Source organism: Anoplopoma fimbria, chromosome 21 (assembly GCF_027596085.1).
Source record: "Anoplopoma fimbria isolate UVic2021 breed Golden Eagle Sablefish chromosome 21, Afim_UVic_2022, whole genome shotgun sequence".
Taxonomy (NCBI): domain Eukaryota; kingdom Metazoa; phylum Chordata; class Actinopteri; order Perciformes; family Anoplopomatidae; genus Anoplopoma; species Anoplopoma fimbria.
In genome coordinates this window covers 17,314,307-17,329,441 of record NC_072469.1, presented here as the reverse complement: position 1 = coordinate 17,329,441, position 15,135 = coordinate 17,314,307, and the positions used below count along the sequence as shown (strand labels likewise).

Genomic DNA, 15,135 nt, shown 5'->3' with positions numbered 1-15,135 from the left:
CACTCCAGCTCGACTCTGGCAGCCTTTCTACTTTATCACTGTCAGGCGTTCAGGAGAACACATGGTTTATAAAAATACAACCCCTCTCTCCCCTTAACCCTCAGAAGCCCTCCCCCATCACAGACACAGACTCAGAGTGTGGACATGCTAATGGCTGCTGCTGTAACTCATTATTCTCAAAACAATGATCCAATGCTTTGTGAATTTGATCCATAAAGCTGGAAACTGATGGATACAAAAACACAAATTTTGTATAATGGCTTTAAACAACTTCTTTGCAATCAGACTTACAGGTGTGTTGCAAATAAATTTGCATTTTGCATCAAAAAAAGTCTTGTCTTTTCCTACGTAACGAATCATTCTGACATTAAATGAATCGTTTGGCTCCTTCTTTGGTTCTCCTTGAGTCTCTCCATTCTTAGAATCAGCTGTTGGAGCCAAAACTAATTTAAGTTATAAACTGTTGCCAGTCTGCATTTGGCGCCAGGAACAGCTGCATTTCTCACAGCTCTTCCAGTCTTCTTTATTTCCAGGCCCAGTTCCCAAGCCAGAGCCTCCTAAACCTCTTCAACTCCCAGAGCCAAATTTAGTTAATTTAGTCTTTCTGTGGGATTTATGCTCAATAAAACACACTAGAACTGTTTTTACAAGGCAGGACATCCAGTCCCACTACTATACATAGACACCATACCAAGAGAAGTACTGCTGGAGTCCACATGTGAACAGTTTGTTTTCTTTAAAGGACTCAGTTTGAACAGTGTAAGGATATTCTGAGTGCTAAGAAAACACGTCATTCCATGTAAGGGGAGGTGCTTGGACATCTTCTGTAACTTTCTTACATTTGGCTTTTCACTTATTCAAATGCTGAAGTCAGCTAAGTTTTACTGAGTTGTGTCCTCCTGTTCCTGATAAATGATCTCAAGACCTTTTCCTTTCACTGAAACTGGAGCTGAGATGATACATTATTACCCCCCAGTGTTGGTGTGTTAAGTATTGTATTAAGCAGGAACAGTAAGTGTAAATGAAACCGTGCATGCCAAAGAATCTGTCTAATTTTAGACCACTTAACTGCATTGCTGTCATAACAACGACCTTGAAGCAACTCTGCTTTGCTTGCTGTAGCTAGCAGAGGTAGCGAATTGTAAGGTTTCTGTTATGTGCTACTGGCAAAAGAAACTGAATGTGATGTCAGTTAACTGTGACGGAATGTTATGTTAGTGCAAATTGACACTTATCTCCATTTATGTCACTGTTAACAAGATATGATGTGAAATTGCAGTGTCACATAATTTGCAGGTTTAAAGCCTTATAAAGCAAATTGAAAAACATTTAACAAAGTCATTTCTTCTTAATAGGAGCAGCAATTACTCAGCGTAAAGCTTTGGGTTGTGGCGATACATTGAAAGGTTTTATTGTTACTGTAAAACAACGGTCTGAGAGTGAAATATGGGCTTTGATATAAACACCTGAAAATTGCATAAACAGATCAGTGTGTAAGTTTTGATCCACGCACACATCCCCAGTCCCTTCACCAAGTCTCGACCTCAACATATTATCACACACATTCCAATCTTTTAAACTGATCACAGGTTTATAGTGGGCAACCAATCACTCTTTTTTTCTTTTTCTCAGGGCTTGTGTTTACAGAGCTGAGTGCTGACCCAGGATCAATAATAAGACCTTAGACTAAGACCGCAGACTTAAGGTGACCTAAAGAGGTTAGGACATAAAATCATTGTGAGCTCGACAGTAAAACGACGAGACTCAGTATGCTAAGGGAGTTTGGGGTGTCTTTGTCATCTTGGTATGCTGTCAATATCCAATACCGGAAACTGAACACAGCGGAACACAGGAGGTTTCCCTTGAACAGCTGAACAAGACATGGACCAATGGTAACCTCCGGGCAGTGACATGTACTGGATCATTATAAAAGAATCAGCCTTTAAATGTGGACCTTGAACGTGACGGCCCCTCAAATAGGACAGAGCTCGTGTTATTCATACCAGCAAGGTCAAGAGTCCAAATCAGCACACTGACAACTTTCTAAATACACTCCCTGAATGCACATACCATTAAAATACTATACATTTATACAGAATCATCATCGCCAGTTCCTCCCTGCATTATCCAACATTGACTTTTATATAACTAATTTATCATTAAATTTCAATAGCTCATTAAGTAAGTGCAGTGCTTAGCATTTCCAGCTTTAGCACATTTTTGTGAAGTGTTTCAGGCCAAGTTCAAAAGCTTTGGCCTGTTGTTGACTTTGCGCAAAACAGTGAGGCGAAAAAAACAACAAAGAAACAGAAGTAGGCCGACCCACTGTGTCCTAAACTGCTCTTGACAATGTAAGGCTATGATGCCTTCCAAATGAACACTTCACAACCACGCTATAACTGTAATCATTAATATCCAGCATTGAATTTAAAAAATATTTAAGTCTCTCCCAGTCCTTCTGAGCGTATAGACTTCCTGTGTTAAGGCCAGCCTCGCCCCTTCTGTGGTGATGTCACTTCTTCCGACATCTTCTCCTTTGTCTCTCTTCTTCTCTTGCTGTCTAAAGGTCTTTCTCCCGTTGTCAGTCTCTCTCCCGCTCTCTCTCCTCCTCTAGCGGATGGGTCTGTCTGTGCTCCCACATTCGCACCGCTCCGTCCCACTGTGGATGGAAACAGGAAGAGGAGCAGAGCGATCAGAGCTAAAATACCTTGACGTTTAATTTGACATTCCCATTTACTTTAAACAGTCATTTATTTTGTATTACTACTATTACTACGAAGACATATCAAGTTAAGTCCATGGTACTCCGTTGCTGGAGAAAACACTGTCTGGTTTACTTCCAATCTAAACCTTCTTACTTTTGGTTTTTTAAACATTTTTAATGTAATATTTATGATGAAAAGCTTTTACACATCAACTCCAGGTGAACACTTTGCATTAACGGCACTCACAGAGCTGCTGACGATGTTGTCCTCGTACGGGTGCCAACTGACGTCCCTCACACATGCGTCATGACCCGACAGTCTGGAGACCACGGCGCCCGTCAGCACGTCATAAACTGTACAAACACACAAACAATTCTAAATATTTAGCTATGTACAGTCTATAGTGTCCCTTTAGTCAATCCCATCTGCATCAGGACTGCCTTGATTTTCCATGTTGCACACTATAGTCACTATAATCCTGCAAATTTCCCTGCGGGACTAATAAAGGATTATCTTATCTCTTATCTTATCTTATAGGAATAACCCAACTACACATGGCAGACACACGCAGCGGCACACGTTGAGACTCACCGATGATTTTGCCAGTGGAGCAGCCGGAGTAGATGAACCTCTGTCCAGTGGTGAACTCCGGAGAGAACCGGCAGCGTATGAGGGTGTGCAGAACGCCGTGTCCACGGTAGGTCATCACCGAGGTGTCGCCTGTCAGCTTGTGTCTCTTCAGGGCTGAAAGGGACACATAGTATTTTCAGAAATCACCTGAAATCATGTTCAGAAGTCATAATTTACCTCACATTAGTTTGGGTACAATTTACTCAGAAATACAGAGTTAATTGACATCCTAAACATCTATAATCTGGTGAAAAAAGTCTGTAATTTCTCTATGTGTGGTTTAAATACTGTCATATCCCCTTACCTTCCCCACACATACACACCCACGTTTCACCTCTCTGTCATTGGCCCTCTCTCCCCTTTCTCCCTTCTTTTAAACCGTCATTTCATCTTTAAATCCTCCTCTTTTCTGCCTCCATGAGACCTCTCCTCCTCTCGTCCTCTAACTTCCCTTCACCTCTCCTCCCTCTTCACTCAGTGTCACCACCAGTTGCTCCCTCTCTCCTCTTTCCCAATCGTTTCCTTCTCTCCCTCACCTCTCTGGGGAACCTGCTGCCAGCGGTAATCCCAATTTTGTTGGGTGACAGCCAGGCGGGAAGCTGCCAAACCCTCTTTGGGTGAGAACTTCCTGACGTCCCAGAGCTTGATGGACTGGTCCTTTGAGTTGCTGATCAGATAGCGTGCGTCACCCTGGAATAGTCATGACACAGGAGAGGAGGACCAAATTAAAGAAAATAAAAAAATCCCCAGGGTTAGACCAATACATCAGACTGAAGACACATTACACTGGGATAATATTAGCATTTAATTAATCTACTTCCAACCAATCATCGATCAGATCCAACCACCCATGAGGCTTTAGGGAACTTGTCATTGACAGATTGATAAAACACCAGCAGCATTCCTCCCTTCGCCCCCCCCACCTTGCTGTGGATGAAGGTGATGCCGTCTCGGTGGCCGGCCAGCTGTCCGACAGGCTGCGGTCTGTCCTCCCGCAGCGTCCGTCTGTCCCACACCTTGCACAGCGCGTCGTCGCTGCCAGAGAAGAGCAGCTGGGACGAGCTGTCGGCAAACGCCACCGCATTCACGTCGTCCTCATGGGCATCAATCTGACGAGCACAACAGAAAGACAGTCAGTGTTTCTGTCTGGAGTGTGAGCATGCCAGTGAGCGTGTGTGCAGTTCTTTGGTGATAGACAGTGTGTAGTATACATTCTTGTGTGAAAGTGTCTTTGTCTGTGTGCATGTCGGTGTGTACGTCAAATTTCGTGACAGACACAAACGTCTCCAGAACTATTTCCTATTTTATGAAATTTTATGATTTATATTTTATGATTTAATGGAAAACACATTTTTATGCAAGACTGAAGGACACTGAGGCTCAGAAAAATATATTATCAGTACAGTTCTCTGCAGCAGATGAGAAGAAAAGTGCGACAAACAAGTTTTGGAAGTGTGGCCACATGGCATCACGCATCGGTCCTACTTGATGCCACACACTTCATTTCAGCTATTAAAGTAAAAGCTCAAATCATTGCTGTTTTTTTTTTCGCTCTGACTTTGTCTGTCCTTGAACTAAGAGGCACTTGATTGAGCTGCATGTGGCTGGAAGATGCACAGAGAACCGTTTTTTAATAGAGCATTTGTTGGGGACTATTTTTCTCCCACTATTTTGGTGATCTAGTGGGTATTAACAGCAGCAGTAAGGTGTGGGAGTGCAATGTCTATTGTTATAAAGTAGCATGTCACCCAGTCTACCACTGTGGCTCATTGGTGTGTTTTTAGAAGTTTAGAAATGGAGCTCTATGGCACAGAAGAGTAAGATAAATCAGGGTTAGAGACAATACATGTAGATAGAATGAGTTTATTTTTGGTTTTGGTCTTTTCATGGTATTTGTTAACAATTAGCGAAATATAGACGACCACCAGACTTTTCCTTAAAGTGAAAATTTTGAAAAAAATAGCAAAATGAACAAGTTCAGAGACTGATGTTGAAGTAATAAGAGGGACAGTATGTGAAAGAGCATATACAGTGGTGGAGCAGATGGTTGAGGCCAGATACTGACTGCTACACAGAGGGGGGTTGTGGGAGGAAGAGGGAGGTAGGTTTTAACCCCCCTGTCCCACTGCAGGGTGGAGCTGGACTCTGCTGCTACATTACAGGGCGGTGTGAAACTTTATGTGAGCCGGCACACTTTCAGGTCTTAATCACCTTGATCACAGGATGAGGCACAAACGGACAGAGGTGGCCTCGACTCGGAAAAAAGGTACAAGCAGGCCCACGAGCAAAAACACAAACAGCAAACTCACTCACTAACCTTCAACGTTCGTTTATTCTGCTCCAGATCAAAAACGTAAAGGCAGCCGTCATTTGCTCTGAAAGGAGAGAGAAAGAGAGAGAGAGAGAGAGAGAGTGAAGACATAATAGTTGTAAGTTGTTAAATGCGATTGATCTCGCTTAGCTGAGTGTGCTTTATATTCAATAAAGGTGTTTTATCTAAATAATTCAAGTATTCACAACCCAGAGAAAAAGAAGGGCTGACTGCATTAACATATCTGAAAGAGACTTCAGACCTGGTTTCAACTCTGTCAGTCACTGCCTTGGAACATAAAAGCAAATTGTACTCACCCTCCCAGGATCTCGTTGCCATCTGTGGACGCAGCCAGTGAGAACACACAGAACCTCCTCTCATCTGGACTACAAAGCACAACAGCACACACACACACACACACAAGCGGGTTGACACTGCAGCAGTAGCACCATTACTGAATCACAACTACACCGTCTACTGTATGTCATCTCACACCAAAAAGCTTAATGAAGGCACGCATTACGTTTTAAACAATGCTATTGTTAGGGATGCTGTGAGTTGAATGGTGGTGCTTTGTTGAAATAATGATCTCTCCAGTTAACAAAGTAACACACACACACACACACACACAGCGAAAAGGATGGATGTTGAGGTGACAAGTTCTGACAGCATCATTCATCCAGATGGTAATGAAGGGAGAGGAGGGCCGGCTGGTAGGGAATGATAGATTACCTGCTCTGTAATGTTATAAGTTACTATGAGGGGAAACACTAACTTGAGGTCCAAGGCGGTGTGGTTTTCACTGTCTCCATCTATACTGCACAAATGAACTGCGGGGAACACAGAGATAGAGAACATATGAATAAAACAACATATAGGAGGGTTAGTATTTAGGACAATTACTTCAGGCAGGAATTTTCAAAAGATTATTGGTAAGATGTTTACTATAATTTTTTTAAGCTCTTTTATCCTACATTTAGAACAATGTTTAAGGTGCACAGCAATGCAGAGCACACCTTCTAAACTGTGATGATAATGCTAAAGTAAAGTTACAGGGACAAGAGTCGGATTTATTTTGATGCCACTGCAGCATCAGTCAAATTTCAATAAGATAACATGGATGGTTCCTGTGGAATCAATAGCTGTGCCTTGTAAAAAAAGAAAAAAAACAGTTAGCCTTACTGTAGTCGGACCAGCTGGAGTAGAGCACATTTTGTGAGTCAGGGGTGAAGCAGACGTCCAGGACACTCCAGCCCACGTCGCGAGCCTTCACTGTTCGCTTTAAGTGAAAGCGGCCCCTGGTAGTGTCGTACAAGCGGATGTTCTGGTCTGCAGCGAAAATCAGGATAAAAAAAAATATTGCAATCAAACATCGAATGGCTGTTATCACATGACGTTACTGGGTGAGACCTGTTGTCCCTCCAATGTATTGTTTGCTTAGAAAACAGAAAGTAAGTAAGTAAAAAAAGTCGCAAGTACAAACAAATTCAACACAGTGCAACAAGATATTGTATTTTCTAATAATTCCTAAGTCCGTTTCAAATATGATGTCTTATAGTTGGTGTTGCATCATTATATTATAAAGGTATGAGGATTAAAATGTCAGCAGTACTACACAAACACACATTCTGTATGTGACACTACACAAATGTCCAGGATGATTTGGTAGTCTACACAATTTGAAACACTAGGAATCACTATCATATCGGATTCCGTTCCTCTGAGTTCTCATGTTGAATTATGGGTTATTTACCTTGGCAGGCAGAAAGGAACATGTTGCCATCCTCGCTGTACACTCCACAGAAGGCTTTCTGCTGGTACGTATCCTTGTGGGATACATAGTTTGGCAGAAAACTGCGAAGGAAAAAAAAAGCATCACGTATAGTGTATTGTACATTTTCACAAACAAATATACTGAAATCAGTCACATGTCATACATCGAGAGTTCACGCTTCATCAAGACTGTTTTTTTGCCACTTTTTCTTAACTAACTGATTCTTATTCCTATGTGTGACACATGTGTTACACAGTTTTGGATATGTGTATAATTTAGACAACACTTACTGTGTGCGGATACGACTGCACTCTCCATGAGAAAAGCTGGAGCCTCTACATCTGCCTTGCCTCCTCTAAAAAGCAAAGAGTTCATCAGAAAACATCAAACTGGTCAACATTTATTTGGAATTGAACTGGCTGATACAAACTCATTTTCAAATATACAAAATAATTTGAAATATTTGGACAACTAGGTTGACAGTAATATGTAGTATAATAATGTAGTAAGTATCTCTGCGGTTTAACCTCTGTTAGCATGTGGGTGAAACTGTGGCGGCCTTTCACGGTCAAGGAGCCGGTGGCCAGCAGGATCTGAGTTCGGATCTCACTTTGGTCCACTTCGTGTGTGTCGGGTTGGGTGTCCACTAGGAAGATCACGCAAAACAAAACAAGTTTTGGTATTAATTACGACATGACATCAAACTTTTATATCTACTGTATATTTATGAAAGCAAATGACTGGACTTATCTAAAATTGCATAGATTTATTGTAATTAAACTTGAATGACCATTTGACAAATAATTAACAAATGATACTGTGGAAATGTGGGACTCACTACCAACTAGGAAAGTAAACTTATGAGTTGTTAATTGAGTTTTAAAAACTTTAAAGAGATGATTTGATTTGTTTTAAATGCTTACTTAACGTCTTCCTTTGACCATCACCTCAGTCACCCACTCACCACCTGTCTCACTGATATAAAATCATGGATGCAACAGAATTTTCTCAAACTCAACTGCAATAAATCTGAAATACTCATCATCGGCCCTAACTCCCTCACCCGCTCAGCCCAGACCTTCTCTCTCAACATTGATGGCTCCATCGTCACCCCCTCCACCCAGGTCCGCAACCTCGGAATCATCCTCGACCCCACCCTCTCTTTCCTACCCCACGCCAACCACATCACCAAAACTGCCTTCTTTCACCTCAGGAACATTGCACGCCTCCGGCCCTCCCTGTCCTCTGCCACCACCGAAATTCTCATCCATTCCCTCATAACCTCCAGACTCGACTACTGCAACAGCATCCTCTATGGCTCTCCCAACAAAATCCTCAATAAACTCCAATATGTTCAGAACTCTGCCGCTCGACTGCTCACCTCCACCCGCCGCTACGAACACATCACCCCGGTCCTACGCAACCTCCACTGGCTCCCGGTCAAATACAGGATAGACTTTAAAATATTACTTACAAAGCCCTAAACAACCTGGCCCCTCCCTACCTTTCAGACCTCCTCCCCCTCCACGCCCCAACCCGTTGCCTCAGGTCCGCCGGCGCAAACACTCTGAAGACCATCAGGACCAAGCGCCGGACCTGGGGTGACAGGGCCTTCTCAGTTGCTGCACCCTCCCTCTGGAACGCCCTCCCCATCCACATCCGTCAGGCTCCCACCCTATCATCATTCAAACAAGCCCTCAAAACCCACCTCTTCAAACTCGCCTTCACCTGCTAACCCCTGCTCCCTTTCCCTCCCGACCCTCCACTACATGACTCATTCCGCACAGCTTCTCCAGTTTTCCTTTTTTTTAAATGTTCTGTTTGTTTGTTTTGTTTGCTCCTTTGTGTTCTTTTTGTTTGTTTGTTTGTCTTCGCCCTATGTAAAGCGTCTTTGGGTATCTAGAAAAGCGCTATATAAAATTAAAGTATTATTATTATTATTATTATACTGCTTACTTAACACAAATTATTTTTTACTGAATACAAGACAATAGCATTACTAAAAAACAATTTACATATTTAATTGAAAGACATGGACACATGACCAGGGTTCTCCATATGAGCTGGCTGTCTGCTAGATATTAAAACATTTCCAGACGACTACTTTCTTACTCATTCTTTTTATAGTGAGTTGCTTCTTGCCCTATTGAAGCAAATACCTTGAATCGCATTGAGACAAAATAAAAACAAAATAAAACAATTCAACAGTTTTATACTGCTTACTACTGATGAACGCAGTGTGAAGTATTTACTGTACACTATCTTAGTCAGTAGTCTGAAGTAGAGGGTTTAAAGTGAGCCGTCGTTTACTAAAACTCTGCCACTTGGATTTTGATGCTTCTATATTGGTAGCGTTATGGTACGAGTGCTTAGATCGGCCAAAAAGGACCATGTTTCATCAATGTATCATGCTTGATATAGCAAGTAAAAACGATGTTATCACAAATATAACAGATTATAATATTTCTGATGCTTTATCCCTATCAATGCATGTTTTATCAACTTCATCCTTTTATCTTATTACAGAGAAGTCCAAGTCATACATAAGGAAAAGAGCAGCAGCAGCAGCCGAGGGCTGACTGAGAGTATGTTATATATTTGTATTTTGAATTGTCACCTGGCCCCTGAATTTTGTGTTTTCCTTTACATAAATAAATACATTAGTTTGACACTCAACGTTTTTCTGAGAGGATATGTCTCGTCCCCTGCTACTATTTTCACCCAGCTGGATATTGCATGCAGTGGCAGAAAAAAGTGTATGACTTGCATGGATTCATCCTGATTTTGCTAGAGGGGTATTGGTGGGATTCCAACTAAACAGAATACACACATCGACAACAATAAGCACACCGTCCATAAACACTGTTATAAATACAGCAAAGTGAATGTTTTTGTTTTATCAGTCCACCAAAAGCCTTCCAATGAGTGTGTCGGTGGAAACTGTATGTTTCACAAGGATAAGCATGATACAATGTATCTGTCTACCTTGATGCCCTGACAGTGAACGGTGTCATTAGGAGGTTACCTGGTGGATTGTAGCGGTCACCCAGCCGACCATCCCAGGCTCCGTCGCTGTCCTCATCAGAGTCAGAGTATGACTGGACCAGCTGCAGCCCTGTGGCTCCACTCCCATGGACCAGCCGGACCTGGCCCCTGCACACACAAACACCACATTAGTTTATAAACCAACAAATCCAAATCGCGATACATGATCAAATGAATCTAACCCTCTACAGCGAAGAACAAAAAATCGGTAGTTAACAGAGGAACATTCAAAAATGTCCCAGGCACTTTAACAGCATTAAAAAAATCTAACGGAATAAGGATGGAAAATTCCCTACCACCTCTTACAGGAGCTTTAGTAGATTGGAATGTAATGAGGTGTTTTATTTATTTGCTCCCCTGACAAAGAGGTAAAACACAATATGCTTTCCTTCCGCTTTGTTCCATTTGAAGAGTGACTAATAAACTGTCGAGATACACGTCACCTACATAGTAGCTAACGTAGATATGATGGGTGCTACTTCTTTTCAATGTATAGAGTCACACAAGCTAAGCAAATATGCTAACAGACCAGAACAACTGGAATTCCTTAACATTTATGTTAGGTAAACACACACAGGTGTTTCTATTGTTCTGCTCACTCGCTGCACTTCTACTAGTTAAAGTGATTAACCACTTTTCCCCCAAAATACTTGTAAGCTATCCCAACAGGGACTGGCATAGACACAAAACAACAATCCCATCTTTGATGTCTGAGACCCGTTGGATTTCTGACATTATTCACATGGGTGAAAACAAATCACCACAAAACAACAAACTGGGCCCAGAAGTACAAAAGTTAGTTTGTTGTCTCCCTATCTCCAGGCCATGGTCAAGCCCTACACCCCCGCTCGACCCCTTCGCTCTGCTGCCTCGGGGCGACTGGTTGCCCCGTCGCTCAGAGGTCCCTGCGGCCGATCCACCCGGTCACAGCTTTTCTCTGTCCTGGCCCCTCAGTGGTGGAATGAACTCCCCACTGACGTCAGGACAGCAGAGTCGCTGCCCATCTTTAAACTCACCTCTTCATGAAGTACTACCCTGAGCCTTCCACTTATTGTAGCACTTATTGTATTCGTATTAGTTTGTTGCACTTATTGTATTCGTATTAGTTTGTTTCTGCACTACTTTTGCTCTGGTTTATGCTCTTAGATGCTTGTTTAAGAAAGGAGATGCACTTATGACTTCTGGTGACTAGTAGTTCTCTTGAATACCTATGTTGAATACATTTGTTGTAAGTCGCTTTGGATAAAAGCGTCTGCTAAATGACTGTAATGTAATGTAATGTTGTATTTATATTGCCTGTATTTTTGAATACAAAAAAAAAATCATCTCAATTCACCTCCTCAGTAGGTAAGCCAGCACTTCAGCTAAGTCAACGTCCTCCTCTGATGCTGGCTGTATGTCTGGTTGCTGCCTGTCAGCCGTCCTGCGGCCCCGGCTGCTGCTACTGCTGCTGCTGCTGCTGCTGCTGCTGCTCTGGTTCGGTTCTGATGCTTCAGGCTGCTCAGCTGGGTTGCCACTGGAAGAGCCCCTTCCACCAGACATCCCAGAACTGGACTGAGAGCCCATAGACTGAAGAGGGCCTAGCAAGGAGAACAGGTTGTTATGAAATGACAGTTTTAGATGTACCTTGGGGGGGGACAGACAAACACAGCAAGTGGGAAACAGACAAACACAGGTTAAGTAGTCATAATGGCTGCAGGTCACAGGCTGCGTTATCGTTAGCTGCACTGACATCAATTCACGCACACTGGTGTAGCCATTGCACTTCTGCTTCTTTAAAAGAGCAAACTAGTTGTCCTGCAAATAGATCTACCAGCCCGTGAACACTGAAGGTTAGCCGGTCGTGATTCAGATGCACGGGTTCATGTTTAGTTGAGCTAGCTATGAATGCTAACCACTTAGCGTCAACGTTACCGTTTGACTGTCAGACGGTGTTGTTGACAGCTCGTCGGTCCAGCTCTCAGTCGTGTCGCTGCGAACTAAACAACTTGTCCGACGCGTGACTCCCTGCGAGCTCCGACGTGCCACGTTTATCACGCAGACAACAGCTGAAGTTTGACAACACAGTGTGGTGTGAGCGGTCGGCTAGCAGGGCCAGTCCTGGATCGCCATGTTGTTTACAAAAGTGTGAAAAAAACCCTGCGCGTACCCCTGTCCTTTCCGCGTCACGTGATCAGCCGCGCTGTTTGACTGAAAATCAATGACAGTTCAAAACAAAGCAGTATTATATATATATATATATATATATATATATATATATATATATATATATATATATATATATATATATATATATATATATATATATATATATATATATATATATATATATAAACTGCTTTGTTTTGAACTGTCATTGATATATATATATATATATATATATATATATATATATATATATATATATATATATATATATATATATATATATATATATATATATATATATATATATATATATATATATATATATATGTATATATATATATATATATATATATATATATATATATATATATATATATATATATATATATATATATATATATATAATATAACTGTCATTGATTTACATATATATGTATACATGTATGTATACATGTATATGTATATATATATATATATATATATATATATATATATATATATATATATATATATATATATATATATACAGCAACAAAATACTAAACTGAAACCTGTCAAAATCGTTTTACACAAAAAAACACAAAGTCATACACAATATAGAAACCAGGCATAAACCAGTTAGACAGACATAAGATAAACATCTAGGATTTACAGCTCTATTATAAGATATCGAAAGATTCCTCGTCCCATAAGTGAAAGTGACAGAATGATCTGCCCTTATCATTGCTTTAAAATGTTAAGAGATCATTCATTTGCTATCATGGATGGCTTGCAAAATGAAACTAGAGGGCATAAGCCCAGTCCTCCTGAAAAACATATTTACTATGAAGATGTCACACCTAACAGGACATCATAATGCGTTTTTCTAGGGTTGCAGTTTGTGGTACAGCTGTTGTTTGAGGCATCTGTTCCCAGGCGTCCATACATGTATAATCTAGCTTGCTGGTTGTCAACTACTGCGCAGTCTATTTACCGCTTGGTGCATATATAAAATAAACCCAACGTGTGATCTAAATGTGAATGCTTGTGTTGAAATAAGTGTTATAAAGTGGGCTGTTGGTATAGTTCAGAGGCTGTGGTTGTAGCTTTGGTACCTTACAGTAAACCTGCAAAGGTTTGTTGGACTTTGTTTGTTCAGCTTCCGCAAAACAGTCCTTTTTCTTCTTCTTCGCTTTAATGCCGGGTGACAACCTGCGTTAAGGTGCATTACCGCCATCCACTATGTTGGGAACCAAAGAAAGAAAGAATCACTGAACTCTCAATACTTTTGACAAAGTTTCTTCCAGATATTGGAATAGCCTCCCTAACCCGTAGTCAAATACATTTTCAGACTCACTTTCTTCCACTCAAAGCTTTCTGATTTCCCTCTTTAATGTTTTCACGTTTCGTGTACTTTTGGCATTGTACAATTACATGATCCACTGATGTCCTACTTAACAGTATTAACATAATCCGCTGTGATGTTTACTTATTAAGTGCAGTGTTTAAAAAAAGTCTAGTGTGTCCTACTGTCAGCATTGTTAAGATGTTTTTTCTCTCTGTCTTCACTTTGTCCACTTCTCGCTGTACTGCATAAAGGTGCCATTATGTGGGTCTGTATTCCTTTTGCTACAGATTGACTGGGTAAAATGTCCATGATCCCGTCATGTTTCAGATTTAACAACATAGAAATATGTCTATTTTCCTATTTGAATATTCCTCAAGCATAATTTTGCCTTGGTAACATATCCATTCATGCTTTATGTATTACATGTAATCACTATTGCATTTTCTGTAAATTCCATGCAAAATTGAAGATACAATATTGTTGTTTTTTTTGTCTTCAATGAACGGGGCAGCAGCGTTAATGTTAATAAGAGCAGATGTGGCCTGTTAGTGTTAATTACTGGTAGTGCATGAAGTTGGACTCCAGTGTAATCTTCCTGTGTACAGGACGAGGACTGTAGAGACCCAGCTGTCAGAACGCAGACTGATATTCAGAAAAAGCCTGGGTGTGTGTCTCTCAAATGACTGATGATTGCTCTCTGTCTGAAAAAGCTTACCCATGTATCACATTACTCTATACTGTATACAATCTGTTATTGTGTGTGTGTGTGTGTGTGTGTGTGTGTGCGTGCGTGCGTGTGTGTGTGTGCGTGCATCACAGGTGTCCAAACAAAGCTGCCTACAACAGGTGCTGTTGTTGGTAAAGTAGAGACGAGACCAGCAGAGCGATCAGTTGGAGGGCTTATTTCAAGCTCCCAGAAACCTCCTCCATCACCTCCCACTGCTTGGTCATAGCCTGAAATTGAAGATGATGATAAATGCATCACAGTGAAAGTCATCTTTTGTAACAAGTCTCCTTCTCTGGGGGGAATCATGTGACGTAGTCATTGCAGTACTGCAGAAATGGATGAGTGAGAGGATTTGAATGAGCTGACCGAGTCCTCTTATTATAGATGAAAACACAGCAGTAAACTAAACCCTGCAGTGTGTGCATCATAATTACATTTTGATCTATCTTGCTTTGCAAGAGCATGCTG

The 15,135-nt window shown here is 41.2% G+C and overlaps 1 protein-coding gene across 1 annotated transcript; it reads right to left on the bottom strand.

The window, feature by feature from the left end:
* Nucleotides 1-1,297: 1,297 nt before the first annotated feature.
* On the bottom strand, nt 1,298-12,578 carry dcaf11 (ddb1 and cul4 associated factor 11). Its single transcript, XM_054622863.1, has 15 exons — nt 12,380-12,578; nt 11,802-12,045; nt 10,446-10,573; nt 7,948-8,066; nt 7,711-7,775; nt 7,400-7,500; nt 6,829-6,975; nt 6,422-6,476; nt 5,964-6,032; nt 5,653-5,710; nt 4,259-4,444; nt 3,872-4,025; nt 3,297-3,449; nt 2,952-3,058; nt 1,298-2,659 (listed from the first exon to the last, which is right to left on the bottom strand). The coding sequence occupies exons 2-15, from the start codon at nt 12,029-12,031 to the stop codon at nt 2,582-2,584; spliced, it is 1,650 nt and encodes a 549-aa protein (XP_054478838.1). The 5' UTR covers nt 12,032-12,045; nt 12,380-12,578; the 3' UTR covers nt 1,298-2,581.
* Nucleotides 12,579-15,135: the final 2,557 nt, after the last annotated feature.